At 38.1% G+C, this 19,896-nt stretch overlaps 2 protein-coding genes across 2 annotated transcripts; one reads left to right on the plus strand and one right to left on the minus strand.

Moving 5' to 3' along the window:
* The first annotated feature begins 11,695 nt into the window (after positions 1-11,695).
* On the plus strand, positions 11,696-15,290 carry LOC127423863 (uncharacterized). Its single transcript, XM_051668523.1, has 3 exons — positions 11,696-12,506; positions 14,636-14,732; positions 14,829-15,290. The coding sequence occupies exons 1-3, from the start codon at positions 11,782-11,784 to the stop codon at positions 15,288-15,290; spliced, it is 1,284 nt and encodes a 427-aa protein (XP_051524483.1). The 5' UTR covers positions 11,696-11,781.
* A 2,297-nt stretch (positions 15,291-17,587) lies between these two features.
* On the minus strand, positions 17,588-19,065 carry LOC127423880 (uncharacterized). Its single transcript, XM_051668549.1, has 3 exons — positions 18,640-19,065; positions 17,987-18,127; positions 17,588-17,886 (listed from the first exon to the last, which is right to left on the minus strand). The coding sequence occupies exons 1-3, from the start codon at positions 19,007-19,009 to the stop codon at positions 17,588-17,590; spliced, it is 810 nt and encodes a 269-aa protein (XP_051524509.1). The 5' UTR covers positions 19,010-19,065.
* Between the last annotated feature and the right edge of the window lie 831 nt (positions 19,066-19,896).

Genomic DNA, 19,896 nt, shown 5'->3' on the forward strand with positions numbered 1-19,896 from the left:
GCAAAAATGAGATTTACACAAATGTCTAAATGTTCCTTCAGTCTGTCATGAGAAGCACAAACAGTTTTTTTTCAAACGGTTCATATGCACTTAAAGGGACAGTTCACCCAAAACTGAAAATTCTGTCATCATTTACTCACCCTCATGCCATCCCAGATGTGTATGACTTTCTTTCTTCTGCAGAACACAAATGAAGATTTTTAGAAGGATATTTCAGCTCTGTAGGTCCATACAATGCAAGTGAATGGTGACCAGAACTTTGACGCTCCAAAAAGCACATAAAGGCAGCATAAAAGTAATCCATAAGACTCCAGTGGTTTAATCCATGTCTTCTGAAGAGAGATGATAGGTGAGTGAGAAACAGATCAATATTTAAGTCAATTTTTACTATAAATTCTCCTCCCTGCCCAGTAGGTGGCGATATGCACGAAGAATACAAATTGCCAAAAACAAAAGATGAATAATGTGAAAGTGAAAGTGTAGATTTATTGTAAAATAGGACTTAAATTTGTATCTGTTTCTCACCCACACCTATCATATCACTTCTGAAGACATGGATTAAACCACTGGAGTCTTATGGATTACTTTTATGCTGCCTTTATGTGCTTTTTGGAGCTTCAAAGTTCTGGTCATCATTCACTTGCATTGTATGGACCTACAGAGCTGAAATATCCTTCTAAAAATCTTCATTTGTGTTCTGCAGAAGAAAGAAAGTCATACACATCTGGGATGACATGAGGGTGAGTAAATGATGAGGGAATTTTCAGTTTTGGGTGAACTGTCCCTTTAATAGCACTGTCTGTATTGCATGTTTGAATGGGCTGTCCAGCTGTTTGTTTAAGTGACTTTATGAGTTTTTAAAGGGTGTCGTATGGGCACATCAGCGGGTGACCTTTCGTCATTAAAATCAAATAAAAACGCTCTTTATATGCCACATGTCTCTCCAGCGTTTTGACTCCTCCTGGCCAATAAAACACAGCAGGAGAACAGCTATAACCACATCAGCACACACGTGACGAGTTATTGGATGTATTTTGCATACATTAGCACAAATACTTCCGTACTCACACATGTGGCATCATTCAAAGAGGATATGTAATAACTGGGTTATTCCATGGCAAATCGACCAACACAGCTGAAATTTTTGTATTTTAATTTTTTTTCTGAAGAAAGATAAAGCCAAACAATGATGATGAAAGCCAAAATATTAAACACCATGGATCAATATTTACTGAGTAATCCATTATTTTGTCTAGGGTGATTTTGGAGCACCGTTAATTTAGATTCTCGGACACCCAGAGACTTTTACGGCAGATAGTATATAATAATAAATCAGAGCAAATACAGTCGAGTTTCAGCACCTTGACACAACATCTAAACACCCTAATGATGAATTTCAGAGCTTTGCAGATTTTTAAAATACAACAGCTAGAGCCACATGACTTTTGTTTTCCTGAACAAGAAAAACTAGTTTTATACCTTGTGACCTATGTTTGGTTTTTCACCATTGAATATAGGTACAATAAAAAAAAAAAAAAAACATTTTGAGCAGGGGGCTTCTGGTTGATTTGACACAGAATGACACAATTTAATTTGTTATAAATGAAATAAACTCTCCTCTCTACAAATGTAATATTTTATACACACTCATATCTGACACATTTGAGACTGAATCCAGTTCAGTAATACACTTTGTAAAGGATACAAATATATGCAGTTTTCAGACTTAAACAGAATATGATTAAATTATTGCTGAAAAGTCATTTAATAGTCTATAATGTGCACATTATTTTGTAACACTTCTGTTTTCTTCTAAATGTTAGTGTGAATGTTTGCTGGTTAACATTACTCTCTCATTTGCCATCAACTGTTGTTGTTGCAAAGTCTGTCAAAATATCCGTCATACTAATGACTTTATTTAGTCAGAATCCGTTTCTACACTGAAACAAAAAGTGGTGACCTAAAAATGTGCTTTTAGTGGCAACATCTAAATTAAGAGGTTTTATTCAATTCAAAAATATTAATTATTTGATCTTTTATGTGCTTTTGGAGCTTAACAGTCTTCTCATCCCTTAATTTTGTGTTTCACAGATTAATAAAGTCATACTTGAACAACGAGGGTGAGTAAATGATGGCAAATGTTATTTTTTGGTGAGCTATTATATATTAACATTGCTCACTTTTGCATTTGTTCTATTTTTGGGTGTTATATACTGTAAGAAAACCTAGTTAGAATAGTCTAGCTTTAGTGACAAAATTCAGATTATATTATTTTTTATTTATTTTATATAATTTTTAAAAAAAATATATATTATTCAGCAAAACTGGCAGTGCCTGGGCAGCTCAGCGAGTATTGACGCTGATTATCACACCTGGAGTCGTGAGTTTGAATCCAGGGCGTGCTGAGTGACTCCAATCAGGTCTCCTAAGCAACCAAATTGGCCCGGTTGCTAGGGAGGGTAGAGTCACATGGAGTAACCTCCTCGTGGTCGCTATAATGTGGTTCTTGCTCTCGGTGGGGCGTGTGGTGAGTTGTGCGTGGATGCCGCAGAGAATAGCGTGAAGCCTCCACACGTTCTACATCTCCACGGTAACGCGCTGAACAAGCCACGTGATAAGATGTGCGGATTGACGGTCTCAGACGCGGAGGCAACTGAGATTTGTTTCAACAGATTATGAGGGAAAAGGTTTTATCTAGTTTCAAAGGGGGGCATGAACAAAAAACAAAACAAAACAACTGAACCACTGGTGTAACCGAAGTAATTTGCTTAAAAGTAATTTAGTCACTGTAATCTGATTACAACATTTTTCAATGTAAATTGTTACACTACTTTTGAACTAAAAATGGTATTAGATTACTGTAATTAATTGCTGACAGTGAGTGACAGGAAACAGTTTTCCTCGTTTATTCTGGTGAGTGTGTATATCGCGCCAAATGCGTGTTTGAATGCGGTGCTGCAACAGCTGGCTGATCAAATCACAGACACGGAACAACAATACCCGGACTCAGTTATTATTCTTGGGGATTTTAACAAAGCAAACCTCACACGTGAACTGCCCAAATACAAACAGCACATTACATGCCCCACCAGAGACAGAAATATACTGGATCATTATTACACAACAATAAAGGATGCACATCGCTCTGTTCCTAGAGCAGCTTTGGGACTCTCTGATCACTGTCTGGTTCATCTTCTTCCAACCTACAGGCAGAAATTAAAATCTGCTAAGCCTGTATTAAGGACTGTACAGGGCTGGAACTACAAGCCTGCTCTGACTGCACTGATTGGAGTGTTTTTGAGGCTGCAGACACCAATCTGGATGAGCTCACAGATACTGTTACATCATATATCAGTTTCTGTGAGGATATGTGCAATCCAACTAGGACTTATTTAACATTTAACAACGACAAACCATGGTTTACAGCAGAGCTCAGGCAGCTTCGTCAGGCCAAAGAGGATGCTTACAGGGGTGGGGATAAAGTCTTGTACAATCAGGCCAGGAACACACTGAATAAGGGAATCAGAGTGGCTAAAAGAAGATACTCTGAGAAGCTGAAAAACAAGTTGTCAGCTAATGACCCTGCATCAGTGTGGAGTGGCATGAAACAACTTACTAATTACAGGACTCCTGCCCCCAACCCTGTGGTGGACCAACAACTGGCTGATGACCTGAATGTGTTCTACTGCAGATTTGAAAGGCCCAATCTCACACCCCACACCCACTCTGACCTTCAATTCACACAAACACCAACACCTCCTGCAACGCCCTCCTCCCCCCTCCTGCTACTTAACCTGCACTTAAGATCTGTGAAGATGATGTGTGCTGGGTCTTTCGAAAACAAAAGTCGAGGAAGACTTCAGGCCCAGATGGCGTCTCACCAACATGTCTTCGATCCTGTGCTAACCAGCTGGCCCCCATCTTCACACAGATCTTCAATAGATCACTGGAGCAGTGTGAAGTCTCATGCTGCTTCAAACGTTCCACTATCATCACTGTCCCAAAGAAACCAAAATCACAGGACTTAATGACTACAGACCCGTCGCTCTGACGTCTGTGGTCATGAAATCATTTGAGAGACTGGTGTTGGCCCACCTGAATGACATCACTGGACCCTTTCTAGATCCCCTTCAATTTGCTTATCGAGCAAACAGGTATATGGATGATGCAGTCAACATGGGATTGCATCATATCCTGCAACATCTGGACAGACATATGCAAGGATCCTTTTTGTGGACTTCAGTTCAGCTTTCAACACCATCATCCCAGCTATACTCCAGAATAAATTACACCAACTCTCTGTTCCCACGTCTATCTGTCAGTGGATTACCAGCATTCTGATGGACAGGCAGCAGCTAGTGAGACAGGGGAAACTCACTTCCAGCACCTGTACAATCAGTACTGGTTCCCCCCAAGGATGTGTGCTCTCCCCACTACTCTTCTCCCTCTACACCAATGACTGCATCGCCAAGGACCCCTCTGTCAAGCTCCTGAAGTTTGCAGATGACACTACTGTCATCGGCCTCATCCGAGATGACGATGAGTCTGCATACAGAAGGGAGGTTGAACAGCTGGCTCACTGATGCAGTCAAAACAACCTGGAGCTGAACACGCTCAAAACGTTGGAATGATTGTGGACTTTAGGAGGAACACCCCAACATTGACCCCCCTCACCATTCTAAACAGCACTGTGGCAGCAGTGGAGTCATTCAGGTTCCTGGGCACTACCATCTCACAGGACCTGAAGTGGGAGACCCACATTGACTCCCAGCAGAGGTTGTACTTCCTTCGCCAGTTGAGGAAGTTCAACCTGCCACAGGTGCTGCTGATACAGTTCTACTCAGCATTCATTGAGTCTGTCCTCTGAACTTCAATAACTGTCTGGTTTGGTTCAGCTATGAAATCAGACATCAGAAGACTACAAAGGACAGTTCGGACTGCTGAGAGGATTTTTGGTTGCCCTCTGCCCTCCCTTCAAGAACTAGACACTTCCAGAGTTAGGAAAAAGGCTGGAAAAATCACTCTGGACACCACTCACCCTGCCCACTACCTTTCTGAACTGTTGCCCTCTGGCCGACGCTTCAGAGCTCTGAGCACCAGAACCGTCAGGCACAGGAACAGTTTTTTTTCCCCCTCAGACTATCCATCTCATGAACAGATAAAACTGCCCCATTGAGCAATAACTATGTGCAATACACAGTTTAGTCTTTCTTATATTTATCCAACACAACCAACCTCTTCTGCCATTTCATTCCTCTGGAAAAAAACAAAAAAACATTTGTACTGTACATAACAGATAACAGATTTGTATTAGATTGCACTACGTATGTGTATGTGTGTATGTACGTATGTGTATAACTATTTTTTATTTTTTATTATTATCTGCGTCTTGCTGCTGTTTTTGTATTGTTGTGTACTGGAAGCTCCTGTCACCTAGACACATTCCTTGTTTGTGTAAGCATATTTGGCAATAAAGCTCATTCTGATTCTGATCTGATAATGGAGCTCTTCTGTAACTGCACTCAGTGCTCATGTTTATGAATATTTTAGAGAAATATATTTTATATGCTCTACTAATCTCTCTGGAAAATGACAACATAAGCACACAAGAGCTTAAGTCTTGAACACACACACAAACACACGGCATGTGGCACAAAACAACACGTGCAGTTCAACACACTTGATTCTTTAAACATCTCAGGAGAAAAGTGAGAATCCACTGAACACGACACTTTTGAAACAGTGTGTGTAAAGATCAAAGTTTCAGCGTTTTACCATACTGAAAGTATTTCCTACTGGATATAAAAGCCTGCAGGTTTACATGTCAATGAGTTACAGATGTGTGATGTCGATCTGAACACTTTAATCTGGATTATAATGAGACGGCGCTCTGCAGGAGTCGAGCTGCTAGTAACTCACAGGACATATTAAAATCATGAAAAACCAGGAACCCGAATCACTGCATGAGCGCTTTTACCAAACAAACTCTTTATTCAATGCACTGAAAGATATCCTGTGTGTCCATACTCACTTTTAATACATTGAATAATGTTGATTGATACTTTTCTGAGAATGTGACCACACATATAAGATTTTGGTCCATTCCAGAACATTTCCATTAAATATCAAAGGCTTTAGTCACATTTGGGTGATTCTCTTGAAACCTGTCAAGACAATGTCCTGGTCCTATCTTACTCAAAACTACTACTAAAATTATATTTAGCATATTTAGGGCCATTAAGATTTTTTACATTGTGATATTTTACCAACCAATTCTCATTACCACAATGCGGAAATTATGATGTTCTCATTACCACAACATAAACATTTTTTATATATATTATTTCAATTGTAAAGTTATTTAAACGTAATAGTAGTACTCAGTCGGTAGCTACAGTCTTTAATTTTTGTTGATTCAAAATTAGAAGATAATTAAACTACAACATCTTTTTTTACTGCAATTCTGGTGTTACGGTAATGAGAATCATCACTGAAAACAATGGGAATAGTAAAAGTAAAACCTCTGGATGAGTTTTTACTTTTTGCTTAAAGGAATATTCAGTGTTCAATACAATTTAAGCTCAATCGACAGCATTTGTGTCATAATATTGATTACCACAAAAAATGTATTTCGACTCGTCCCTCTTTATCTTTATAAAGTGAGACACTTACAGTGGAAGTCAATGGGGTTTTTAACAACTTCGTTGCCATGACGACGTAACACTTAAACCCTAAAATACTAAACGACTGTAAAAACAACTATTTAATACACAAGTTTTAACAGTAGAATTAATGTAAGTGCTTTTATAAAATTATAAGCTTCACATTTCTGCCTTTAAACCCTCCAGAAATTGACCCCATTGACATTACGTTGTCATGGCAACAAAGTAGTAAAATTGTCTAACTTCACACAGATGTGGTTAGTAAGTGATTTTATCACAGTAAAATCATGTTAACACACATATTGTTTATGTCTTGTGTCTATACTTTTGAAACAGTGAGTATTTTAATGTTTACAGATTGACCCCATTGACTTCCATTGTAAGTGACTCACTGGAATACACATTTTGCTTTTTTTTAAAGAAAAGGAGGGATGATAATAATCAACATTATGACACAAATGCTGTCGATTGAGCTGAACTTGTATTGAACCCGGAATATTCCTTTAAGTGTCCTGAAAATAAAAAAGTCACAGTGCAAAAAGGTTTAATAGTCCTAAATTTAGGCTTAATTTTATTTATGCAAAATATCCTTTATTCATTTTAAATATATGGGGTTAAATATGACCAGGACATTTTCTAGACAGGTTTCATGAGAATTACCCATATGTCACATACAGTATTATTTATATATAGTGCTTTTCACGACAGACATCGTTTCAAAGCAGCTTTACAGAAGTTAGGGTTAGGTAAGGTATGAACTGTAAGATTAATGACTAAATGTCTTTGAAGTTCATCCTGAGTTAACTGTGGAAGTGGATGTTGATGTAGTGTCCTTCATTATTTGGCTGATCAAGGCTTTAGTTGGCATTCATTTATTATCTACGTATTAATTTTAAGAGAGTGTAGTCCATGAGCAAGATGATGCTGGTGGAGGTCAGTGAGGTGCATGTGACTAAAGCCTTTTATATTTAATTGAATTGTTTTTGAACACACAAATACTGTATACTATACATTTCTGTCTTGTTTTAAAAAGTGTTTTGCTGCATGAGGGGGTGAATGATGTTTATGGACTCTTAAACTTTTATTTTGAACTAAAACATGAAATATGTATTGTGTTGTGTTTGTTGATGCTGTAACATCACCGTCAGTTTGAGGCAGACGTGGCAGCGAATGCATGCAGAACTTCTATCCATCCAGAGCATTTCTGGAACAATAGAGAACCCATGACAAGAGCGGTTCCCTTCAGTTTCACTCTTACAGCCTGATTGTATGTGTGCTGATCCATCTATAGCACAAAATTAATGCACATCTTCACATTGCAGTAAATCAGGAGACGTTGTGTTCTGTGTGCGCTCTCACATTCCAGTGGTCTGCACGATTCTCATGATAATTATAATTTTGAGACAATGGGGACACAGGCAGGTTTGGCGATGGGACAATCACTTTTACGAAATCACATGAAACATAAATCAAAACTTCAAGTGTAAACATGAAGCACACGTTTCACAATCAGCACAGATCTGCTCAGTGACTGAAATAAAATCACAGATATATAAATACATGCACATTTCATATTTCATATGTTACACATAGTTTTAATGTTCATTTGTTTACAGGTGGATATCCACTCCTAAAAACAGGCCAGTCACCTTTAACCCTTCAGTGCATGAGAATTTTACCAAACACTCTTACATATTTCTTTTTTTTTAGTTACCTGGCACGTAAATCTATCACAAATGAAATCTACAAAATGCTTAGTCAAATTTTCAAAACATTTTCAAGACAATTAGAAAATAATAGAATAGAATATATTCTGATACAGTTTGATGTTTTATTTTTCATATGAATGAGATGATGCAACAAATCTAGAACAGGATTCATGACTTCCACACTGAAATTTCATGAGATACAACTGTCTGTCAAACACATATTGAGCTACACATTACACACAATCTACACACAATCTACACACAATCTACACACAATCTACACATAATCTACACACAATCTACACACAATCTACAATCTACACACAATCTACACACAATCTATACATATTCTACACACAATCTACACACAATCTACACATAATCTACACATAATCTACACACAATCTACACACAATCTACACATAATCTACACATAATCTACACACAATCTATACATATTCTACACACAATCTACACACAATCTACACATAATCTACACATAATCTACACACAATCTACACATAATCTACACATAATCTACACACAATCTATACACAATCTACACATAATCTACACACAATCTACACACAATCTATACATATTCTACACACAATCTACACACAATCTATACATATTCTACACACAATCTACACACAATCTACACATAATCTACACATAATCTACACACAATCTACACATAATCTACACATAATCTACACACAATCTACACACAATCTACACACAATCTATACATATTCTACACACAATCTACACACAATCTACACATAATCTACACACAATCTATACATATTCTACACACAATCTACACATAATCTACACACAATCTACACATAATCTACACATAATCTACACATAATCTATACACAATCTACACATAATCTACACACAATCTATACATAATCTACACATAATCTACACACAATCTATACACAATCTACACATAATCTACACACAATCTATACATAATCTACACATAATCTACACACAATCTAAACACAATCTACACATAATCTACACACAATCTACACATAATCTACACACAATCTATACACAATCTACACATAATCTACACACAATCTATACATAATCTACACACAATCTATACACAATCTACACATAATCTACACACAATCCACACATAATCTATACATAATCTACACACAATCTACACACAATCCACACATAATCTATACATAATCTACACACAATCTATACATAATCTACACACAATCTATACATAATCTACACACACAATCTACACACAATCTATACACAATCTATACATAATCTACACACAATCTATACACAATCTACAATCTACACATAATCTACACACAATCTACACATAATCTACACACAATCTACACACAATCTACACATAATCTACACATAATCTACACACAATCTACACATAATCTACACACACTCTACACATAATCTACACACAATCTACACATAATCTACACACACTCTACATGGGGCGGCTGTGGCTCAGGTGGTAGAGCAGGCTGTCCACTAATCACAGGGTTAGCAGTTCAATTCCCAGCCCACATGACTCCACATGCCGAAGTGGGCAAGACACTGAACCCCAAGTTGCTCCCAATGGCAGCTCTGCCATCATTGGTGTGTGAGTTTGTGTGTGTGAATGGGTGAATGAGTCACAGTGTAAAGCACTTTGGAACCACTAAGTTTAAAAAAGTGCTATATAAGTGCAGAATCTACACATATGTATTTTCTCAGGCACTTATTGAGTATAAATAGATGCACAACTCACATAATTTCAGTTGTACACCCAAATAACAATCATCATATACTGTTCATGTGTTAAACTTGCTACAGTTTACTTCCACGTTGCTTCTTCATCAAATGTAAATCAAGTCAATCACTGAAACATCAGCGGCACCTTGAGTAAGAAATAGTATGTGTAATATGTATGTGTACACGCATATGAGATACTGATAATTCTCCACTGTCACATAGAAAATCAATATGATATAGTGCTTATTTATATTAATATTACACTCATTTATCTGGTAATAAACAAATAAATAGATATCCTTATATAGATATGAAACAATCATGAAAATATGATTTATGGAAGCACAAAATAAAAGCAATACTATTACATATTTCAGGTCTTTAATGAGCCTACACACTTTTGATAATTAAGCACTTATAAAACAATTTTGCCCTTTTATTTTTACACTATTCAGAAGAGAAATGTTGAGAATTACTAAAGAGGTGTGGGTATAACTCCAAAAATGGAAGGAGGTCCCGGGTCACTAAAGACCTGAGGTATTCATTAAAGGGTTCAAATGTCATGTGGTGTAACCATTAAGTAACAGGTATTAAAATATTTTCCTTGCACACAAAATAATGATTTTAATTTTTTTTTTTAAACTACACACAGAACTGGCTCCAGTTATGTTAGAAGTTTACACAGAGTCATTAAAGAAAGGTGAATTACCGCCAACCATGGCGCAAGCCCTGATCAATCTCATTCTTAAAAAAGACCCAAATTAATGTAAAAGATATCGTCCAATTTCCCTGATCCAGTTAGATTAAAATATTGTCTAAAATTCTGGCTAATCGATTAAGCAGAGTAATTACATCAGTTATACAGATAGATCAAGTGGAGTTTAAACGTGGTCGTAGTTCTTCTGATAATATTAGACATATTATGAATATTATGTGGTCAGTAGTGAATGTCCCCCAATATTAGGATATATGAAAATACGTTTAAATTACATCTTTATAACTTTTGTGAGAATTGGAGTGTAATTTACAGTAGACGGTGGTGTTGGTTTTCATAACCCATATGTTGGGTCATAAATTAAAATGTTTGTATTACAACAACACAGATACACTTTTTTCATATTCACTCTATTGTGATATTAAAAACTTAACATATTTTATAATTAATTTAATTCATATTTCATTTCTCTAAAAATGCATTATAATGAAGGCTTTGTGAAATTGCACAACATTTGGATTTACAGATTTGAATGACAGCTTCAAATCAACACAATTTGTTCATAAGTCCATGTGACTCAGTCCTACTGCATTTGTTTGGAACAACACGATTTCACATCACTTACGAGCCACAGCACTATAATACAAATTATCGGGCTACACTATTTTAAAACGAATCTCCTATCATGTACACCAATAAAAGATGACCGAGCCAATGAGAGTAAATCATGGGCGGGGCGTCACGTGTAGCCACGCCCCAATGTGTTGCCCCGCCCCGCAAGCCGCAGCCAGGGATACTAGAACCAAGTCTCTCGTTTCTCTTGAAAAAATCTGTAAACACCGAGACCGTTTACGTCATATCAGCGCGCCGAAGAAGTGAGACGCACACAACATGCGCAACAACAACAACAACAAAAATGGAAAACGTTACAGCCATGTGCATTTCTTACGTTCTTTACGCGCTGATTTTGGCGCAGATCAGATGTACGTTATCCGTTGTGCTGATGGTGATGTCCGAAGGCAGGAGACAGCGCAATTTGCTCCTGGATTGTTCTAATTACACGAGCTCCGCTTTACTTCACATTGCGTCTTCAGTTCTTCCACAAAGCTCTCGGTCATGTTGGATGCGGGTCCGGAGCAGAGACTGGTGGGAAAGAGTCGTTTTAAAAGAATTCACTGATTGTGAATGGAAGGATAATTTTAGGATGACCCGCAGGTCATTCAACAAGTTATGTGTATTGATGGAAGGAGTGTTAAGCCCCCAGGACGTGACTGTTCGAGCACCTGTCCCGTTACAGATGAGGGTAGCGATCGTTCTGTACAAACTTGCCAGCTGTGCAGAGTACAGAGTTGTTGCTAACCAGTTTGGGGTCCACAAATCCACCGTGAAGAAGTTTGTGTATTTATTCTGCAAGGGAATGGTGTCTTCGGTTATACACGACTTCATCAAAGTGCCTACTGAAGAGGAAGCTTGCGCAATCGCACTTCGGTTTGAACAAAAGCACCACATTCCTCAGATTATGGGATGTATTGACAGGACTCATATTCCAGTATTGCCGCCAAGCGACGGGTACAGAGATTTCGTGAACTGCGAAGGATGGCCCTCTTATGTGCTTCAAGCAGTAGTGGACGACATGTACCGGTGAGATAGTAGATTTTACTAAACATTAAAGGGGCAGTTCACCCCCCAAAACTGAAAATTCTCTCATCATTTACTCACCCTCATGCCATCCCAGATGTGACTTACTTTCTTCTGCAGAACACAAATGAAGATTTTTAGAAGGATATTTCAGCTCTGTAGGTCCATACAATGCAAGTGAATGGTGACTAGATCTTTGAAGCTCCAAAAATCACATAAAGGCAGCATAAAAGTAATCCGTAAGACTCCAGTGGTTTAATCCATGTCTTCAGAAGTGATATGATAGGTGTGAGTGAGAAACAGATCAATATTTAAGTCATTTTTACTATAAATCTCCACTTTCACTTTCTTCTTTTGCTTTTGGCAATTCACATTCTTTGTGCATATCGCCCCCTACTGGGCTGGGAGGAGAATTTATAGCAGTGTAACTTTTGTCAACTAAATCACTGATGAAAATGTTAGTTGAAGAGTTTTTTGATCTCGTCAACGATAACAGACCAGACGAAAAATGCACATTTGACGATAATAGATTTAAACGATTTTATTAAATGCATGCTGTTGATGAAAATATGACGAGATAAAAATTATACTGCAAGATATTAACAATGCAAGAAGAAACATCCATAAAAGACGATATTAGATATGAATTCATCTAATCCATTAATCCAGTCTTTCGTGGATTTCTCCGCTTGAGCTGCGTGAGTTAAACACAACGAACACCGGTAAAATGAACCTCTTCAAAACGGGGTAAATAACTCATTCAAATGCACCAGATTAATCATTATGTGCACAACATACAGTATATGTGACATTACAACTTACATCTGCACAGATAATCAAGTGAATGAACAGGTGAACTTGAACTAAGTGACACGCTAGTCAGAATACGTGTAATTTGCGTTGCAGGTGTTGTGAATACTCCGTTCTGTAAGAAACACACAATGTAATATTCCTTAATGGAAAAAGTCTCTAAAGCATGAAGAATTCAGAATACAGTCGGATCATTTCTAAAAAAAGTATCTTATACTTCAGTCTATTCATTATTATTTCAGGATCTCAGGTTTTTCACAAGGACAGTATGTATATTTATACATGTTTAAATTAGAAAATGCTTGAATATTTGTTTACAGTTTGACACTTTTTTTGTCCATTTTGCACATAATTATCAACTAAAAGATATTATGTTGACTAAAATTAAATGTAATTTTCGTCAGAGTAAAACTGACTAAAATGAATTAATATGACATGACAAAATATTGAGTAATTTAAAGGACACTTTCATCAAAAGACTAAAACTGTGACTAAAAAAAACTGTTAAAATGAACACTGATTTATAGTAAAAAAAGGACTTATTTACACCTATCATATCACTTCTGAAGACATGGATTAAACCACTGGAGTGGGGTCCTGGGTAGCTCAGTGGTAAAAGACACTGACTACCACCCCTGGAGTCACAAGTTCGAATCCAGGGCGTGCTGAGTGACTCCAGTCAGGTCTCCTAAGCAACCAAATTGGCCCGGTTGCTAGGGAGGGTAGAGTCACATGGGGTAACCTCCTCGTGGTCGCTATAATGTGGTTAGTTCTCGGTAGGGCGTGTGGATGCCGCGGTGGGTGGCGTGAAGCCTCCACACGTGCTATGTCTCCGTGGCAACGCGCTCAACAAGCCACGTGATAAAATGCGCGGGTTGATGGTCTCAGACGTGGAGGCAACTGGGATTCGTCCTCCGCCACCCGGATTGGGCTGAATCACTACGTGACCACGAGGATTTAAAAGCACACTGGGAATTGGGCATTCCAAATTGGGTGAAGAAAAGAAAAAAAACACTGGAGTCTTATGGATTACTTTTATGCTGCATTTATGTGCTTTTCGGAGCTTCAAAGTTCTGGTCACCATTCACTTGCATTGTATGGAGCTACAGAGCTGAAATATGCTTCTAAAAATCTTCATTTGTGTTCTGCAGAAGAAAGAAAGTCATACACATCTGGGATGGCATGAGGATGAGTAAATGATGAGTGAAGTTTCATTTTTGGGTGAACTGTCCCTTTAAGTATGTATATATTGTTAGTGTATGTAATGTTTTTGATTATAACAAACCTGTTTCATAACACTGCTGTAACATTACTTGTTGTAGGTTTTGGAACATCAATTGCAAATTGCCGGGGAGTGCACATGATGTCGATGTGCTCAGGCAGTCGTCTCTGTTTGCCCAGGCACACATCTTACCAAAGGTTAGTGCATTCTTGAAGAAATGGGTTAGACTTATGACAAATTATGTGCAAAGTGTTGCACTACTGACCACCTTCTGTCCTGTGTGTTTTCTTTAGAATCCCAGAGAAATCCATGGAACCCCTGTCAGACTCTTCCTGCTCGGAGATCCAGCTTACCCACTTATGGACTGGCTCATTAAGGGTTACACTCACTCTCCACAAATAACTCCTGAACAGGAGTCCTTTAATTTTTACTTGAGTTCTGCCAGGACTACAGTACAACGAGCTTTTGGAAGGCTGAAGTCACGCTGGCGAGTGTTAATGAAGAGAACGGATGTCCACTACACATTCACACCCCATGTAATTGCCACTTGTTGTGCGTTACACAATTTCTGTGAAAATGAGAAAGAGAACATTAATCCGACCTGGATGGAGGAAGCGACTGCGTTGGAAAGTGAGCTACCACAGCCAGGTGTTCGTCCCTATAATGCAGTGGAGTGTCATGGTGGTCAGGCGGTTAGGTCCGCGCTAACGGAGTATATGAGGGAACACTTTCCTCTGCACACACCAACAATATAGGGTGAACATTAGGAAGTGTGAAGTTCATCAAATGACAAAGTTGTCAGTGCTTTGTTGTCTTACTGCATTCAACAATGCATTTCTGTTGCTTAAACTTTCGTTTTGAACTGAAGAATGAAATGGCTCAATAAAACAAAAGAATTACCACTTTTCACTTAACAATAAACATAAAGAGTGCTATCATTGTTTTCAGTCATGTGCAACCTGTACACACATCTGTTAACATCTCAAAAAATGTGTTTTGGGGTTTCATGGTCATTTTGTGTGTATATAGATAATTAATACCTGTAAACAACAGCTGGGTCTCTACACGTTTACATTTACTGCATGGTTAAATGGTTAATTATGTTGAAAAAAGTCCACATAAGATCATGAAAAGGTTTTTTATATTTGTTTTTAAAGACATTTGATGCTACTGCAAAGATGGGTGTTAGTTAGCCAGACAAATTAGAGGATTAGTCAATGGCAGAATAATAAGAAGCACAAGCATCAGGTGTAAACGGCTTATAGGCTGCACAAAAGAATAATTAAAGACACATCATTAATGTTTCTCAAGTGAGTGAGTGTTTTATAGGCTGCAACATGATGAGAAGCATATCAATAAAACAGGAACTCTATTTTAGTGTATTTGGGTTGTTTTCCTTCCTTTTGTAATCTTTAAAAACAGGATAACGTTATCATCCCGGCTCCATTATGTTTCTAGACTAATTTAAGGCCAGTATCATATGTCAGAAAAGTTATGAAAATAAAGAACTGATTACTTAAATTTATCTTGAGCTTTTCCTACCTTTTTTGTTTTCTGACTTTAATATATTGAAATCAACACAACAAACTCATAAGTATCTTATGTAAAACCAGACCACAATTGTGCCAAGAGTTATGAACTACAGCCTTTTACATTCAGTATGTCCAATTCTTACAAAAGGGGTTGGTGTTAATATGTTTAATATGCAACCTAGATTTAAATGAATATTCCGGGTTCAATGCAAGTTCAGCTCACTCGACAGTATTAGTGTCATAGTGTTGATTACCACAAAAATTAATTTTGAATGGTCCCTCCTTTTCTTTAAAAAAGCACAAATGTGTGTTCCAGTGAGACACTTACAATGCAAGTCAATGGGGTCAATCTGTAAACATTAAAATACTGTTTCAAAAGTATAGACACAAGACATAAACAATATGTGTGTTAACATGATTTTACTGGGATTAAATCACTTACTAACTGCATCTGTGGAAACGTAGACAATTTTACAACTTCGTTGTCATGACAACCTAATGCCTAAACCCCTAAAATGACTGTAAATGGGGCCCTGGGTAGCTCAGCAAGTAAAGATGCTGACTATCACCCCTGGAGTCGTGAGTTTGAATCCAGGGTGTGCTGAGTGACTCCAGTCAGGTCTCCTAAGCAACCAAATTGGCCCGGTTGCTAGGGAGGGTAGAGTCACATGGAGTAACCTCCTCATGGTCACGATTAGTGGTTCTCGCTCTCAATGGGGCGTGTGGTAAGTTGTGTGTGGATCGTGGAGAGTAGCATGAGTCTCCACATGCTGTGAGTCTCCGCGGTGTCATGCACAACGAGTCACGTGATAAGATGCACAGATTGACGTCTCAGACGCGGAGGCAACTGAGATTCGTCCTCCGCCACCCGGATTGAGGTGAGTAACCGCACCACCACGAGGACCTACTAAGTAGTGGGAATTGGGCAAATTGGGGAGAAAAGGGGATAATAATAAGAAGAATAAAAATAAATTACTGTAAAAATACAATTTAAACAACTTTACAGCTCAAAAAATGCATGAGTTTTAACAAAATAATAAATTTTATAAAATTATAAGCTTCACATTTCTGCCTTTAAACCTTCTAAAAATTGACCCCATTGACTTCCATTGTAAGTGTCTCACTGGAACACACATTTGTGCTTTTACTAAAGAAAAGGAGGGACAAGTCCAAATTAATTTTTGTGGTAATCAACATTATGACACAAATGCTGTCGATTGAACTCAACTTGTATTGAACCCGGAATATTCCTTCATCCTCCTGAGACCTGAGCGTGACTGCTGTGTGCATTTTCCATTTCCCTTTCTTGATTTGTAACTAGTAGCACCTAATAAACAAGCAAAAAATAACTAATTTCTAGAGCAAATACTTTTCCTAAAAATTGATGTCCACATGTGTGGACAGCGGGACAATATAAAGTCTGATTTTTTTTTTTTTTCATCAAATTGTTCATTATGTGTCCAGGAGTGTTGGTTATTCATGTTTTCTGTAATGCTTTGTAAGGACAAACGATTCTCTCATCACAGATAATGGCAGACCTGGTGACAGCCATCACCATACTCGTTCCCGGCACAGCTGGGAGGACGTGGCTGGGATGTTGCAGCGAGGGAAGGCTGCAGGCTGCGGATACCCTCCATCAACGTAGAAACTATCTTGTTATTGCTTTCCATGATACTGCTAACAAGGCGCTCCTCCCTCTCCTGACTCTGCTGGCACTGTGCAGCAATCCAGGAGTTCTGCATCTGGAGCATTCGTTCAAAAAAACTTTCCATTTGTGCAGTTTCCCGCTGTCTCTTCCCTGCAGCAGGCCCACGAACCTCTAAAGGAGTATGTGAAGGAACAATACAGTTAGTGCACGGATTGATTAACATGTAGCTCTCCAATAGTTATCAAACAGAAAGTATGTTTGGAGAACTCGCCAGGCAAAGGAAAGCTGGTTGAAGTACTGGGTAGAGGGGTGCCAGTCCTCTCCGGAGGGGTGTTTTCTGAAAAAGAATCAGACTCAACTATAGCTGGGTCTTCAGAACCTCTGGCCGGCTGCACACGGTCTTGTACGCTTTCTGGATGATAAAACAAAAGATATTATTGTACAAACATAATACTTACAACCTTTAAAAGCACACCTCTGGTAGGAGCTGAAGCCACCTAATGGAACTGCACAAATAAACTTGCTTTCTGAATACGCCCCCCGTCTGCCATTGGTCAAACAAAGAGATACCCCGCCCCCAACGCACGCCATTGGTTGAGTCACGTTGTTGGGGCGTGTCTAAGCGGGTCGCTCAAAATAAACAGCAATTTCCACAGCGCCACAGACACACAGTGTTTACAGTTTGAGAAAATGAACCTATAAATGTCTTAAAAATACTTGTCTCTGCATATTAAGCTGAGATAGAATATTTTAACGTTACACACTTCAGCTTTAAGGTTAGTTTTGCTTATTTATTTCTATGCAAACACTTTTACTAAATCAACAGACAACACAACTCTCATGTAATCGAATCAAATAGCGTATGAAAAAGGCAAACGTTTCAGTCTCATGGTTTTGTAACCCATTCTACATAGGTTAGGTCACCTGAAGAAGTGTTGTCACTCTTAAAGCCGATGTCTACGCCATTCTGGCCGGCTGTGGACAGGGGTCGGTGTCCTAAAAGCTCTTCCAGAATCTCCGCGTGTGAGCACATGACTGGATCGGTATCGCTGCTTCCATTCATCATCTTTGCCCTGTAATAAGTTTGTTTGAGCTGCTTCCATCGCACGCGGATCTGCTCGGGGCTTCGAATAAAGCCGGCTTCCTTTAACCTTTGTGCAACTTTTTTAAAAGGTTCGCCGTTCTTCGTTTTGCGCCCGTCCATGAATTTTAAAATGTTGAGCTCTTTCAGCTGCAGTAACATGAACACTGTCTCCCGATCCGTCCAAACATGAGCATTTCTACTGTTCGCCATGACAGCCAGTGTTGTTCTTCCTGCTCTCTTTCTTCTTCTCTGCTTAGTGTTGCGTTCGACTTCCGGGGTTTTTCTGAGCATGCGCATAACGCCGAGCCACAATCACATATAGATCCGTTAGTTCGATTTTAGTCGGACTGAAATCAGACTTTTAACCCTTGTGTGTCAATTTTAAATTTAAAAACTGCCATAATAATATTATATATTAATATTATTTTCCACTTTCAATGAGTTAATGTTTTAACCAACGTCAGTCCTGATTATAACTACCAAATATTCATTCATTTTCAGGATTTTAACCCTTTAAATGCCAGTTTGTTTACATAATGCCACTGTTGTTGTTGTTTTTTTGTTTTGTTTTTTGAGAAAATTATATATATATATATATATTTATTCCATATACTAAATGCTAAGGGGAAACTTTTTTGGGATATTATCACAGTCGGGATTTGTCATTGATTAGCAACAACATTGATTTTGATGCATTATTCTTTTTCTGCAGTGTCAGATTAAAAAATAAAATAAAAAAAACACACTCAGGACCTTCGAGGACATAAATATCCGCATCAAAAAACTGCCATAAAATATTATATATTAATATTATTTTCCACTTTAACTGACTTAGACTTTTTAACCCTTTAAATGCCAGTTTGTTTACATAATGCCACTGTTGTTTTTTACACACACACAACACACTCTGACATCCATACCAACACACACACACAATTTTAGCTGCATCATTTATTCAATTGGCCTGCAGTGCTCTATAATACAGCAAACAGAAAATAGGGGAAAAGCATGTATTTGCTCCATAGGCGAAACATGAGAAAAATGGCGCCATCTGGTGGAAAATATAAAAATAATAATTTTGAAGCCAGGGCTCCGGA

The sequence above is a fragment of the Myxocyprinus asiaticus genome, chromosome 33 (genome assembly GCF_019703515.2).
Source record: "Myxocyprinus asiaticus isolate MX2 ecotype Aquarium Trade chromosome 33, UBuf_Myxa_2, whole genome shotgun sequence".
Taxonomy (NCBI): domain Eukaryota; kingdom Metazoa; phylum Chordata; class Actinopteri; order Cypriniformes; family Catostomidae; genus Myxocyprinus; species Myxocyprinus asiaticus.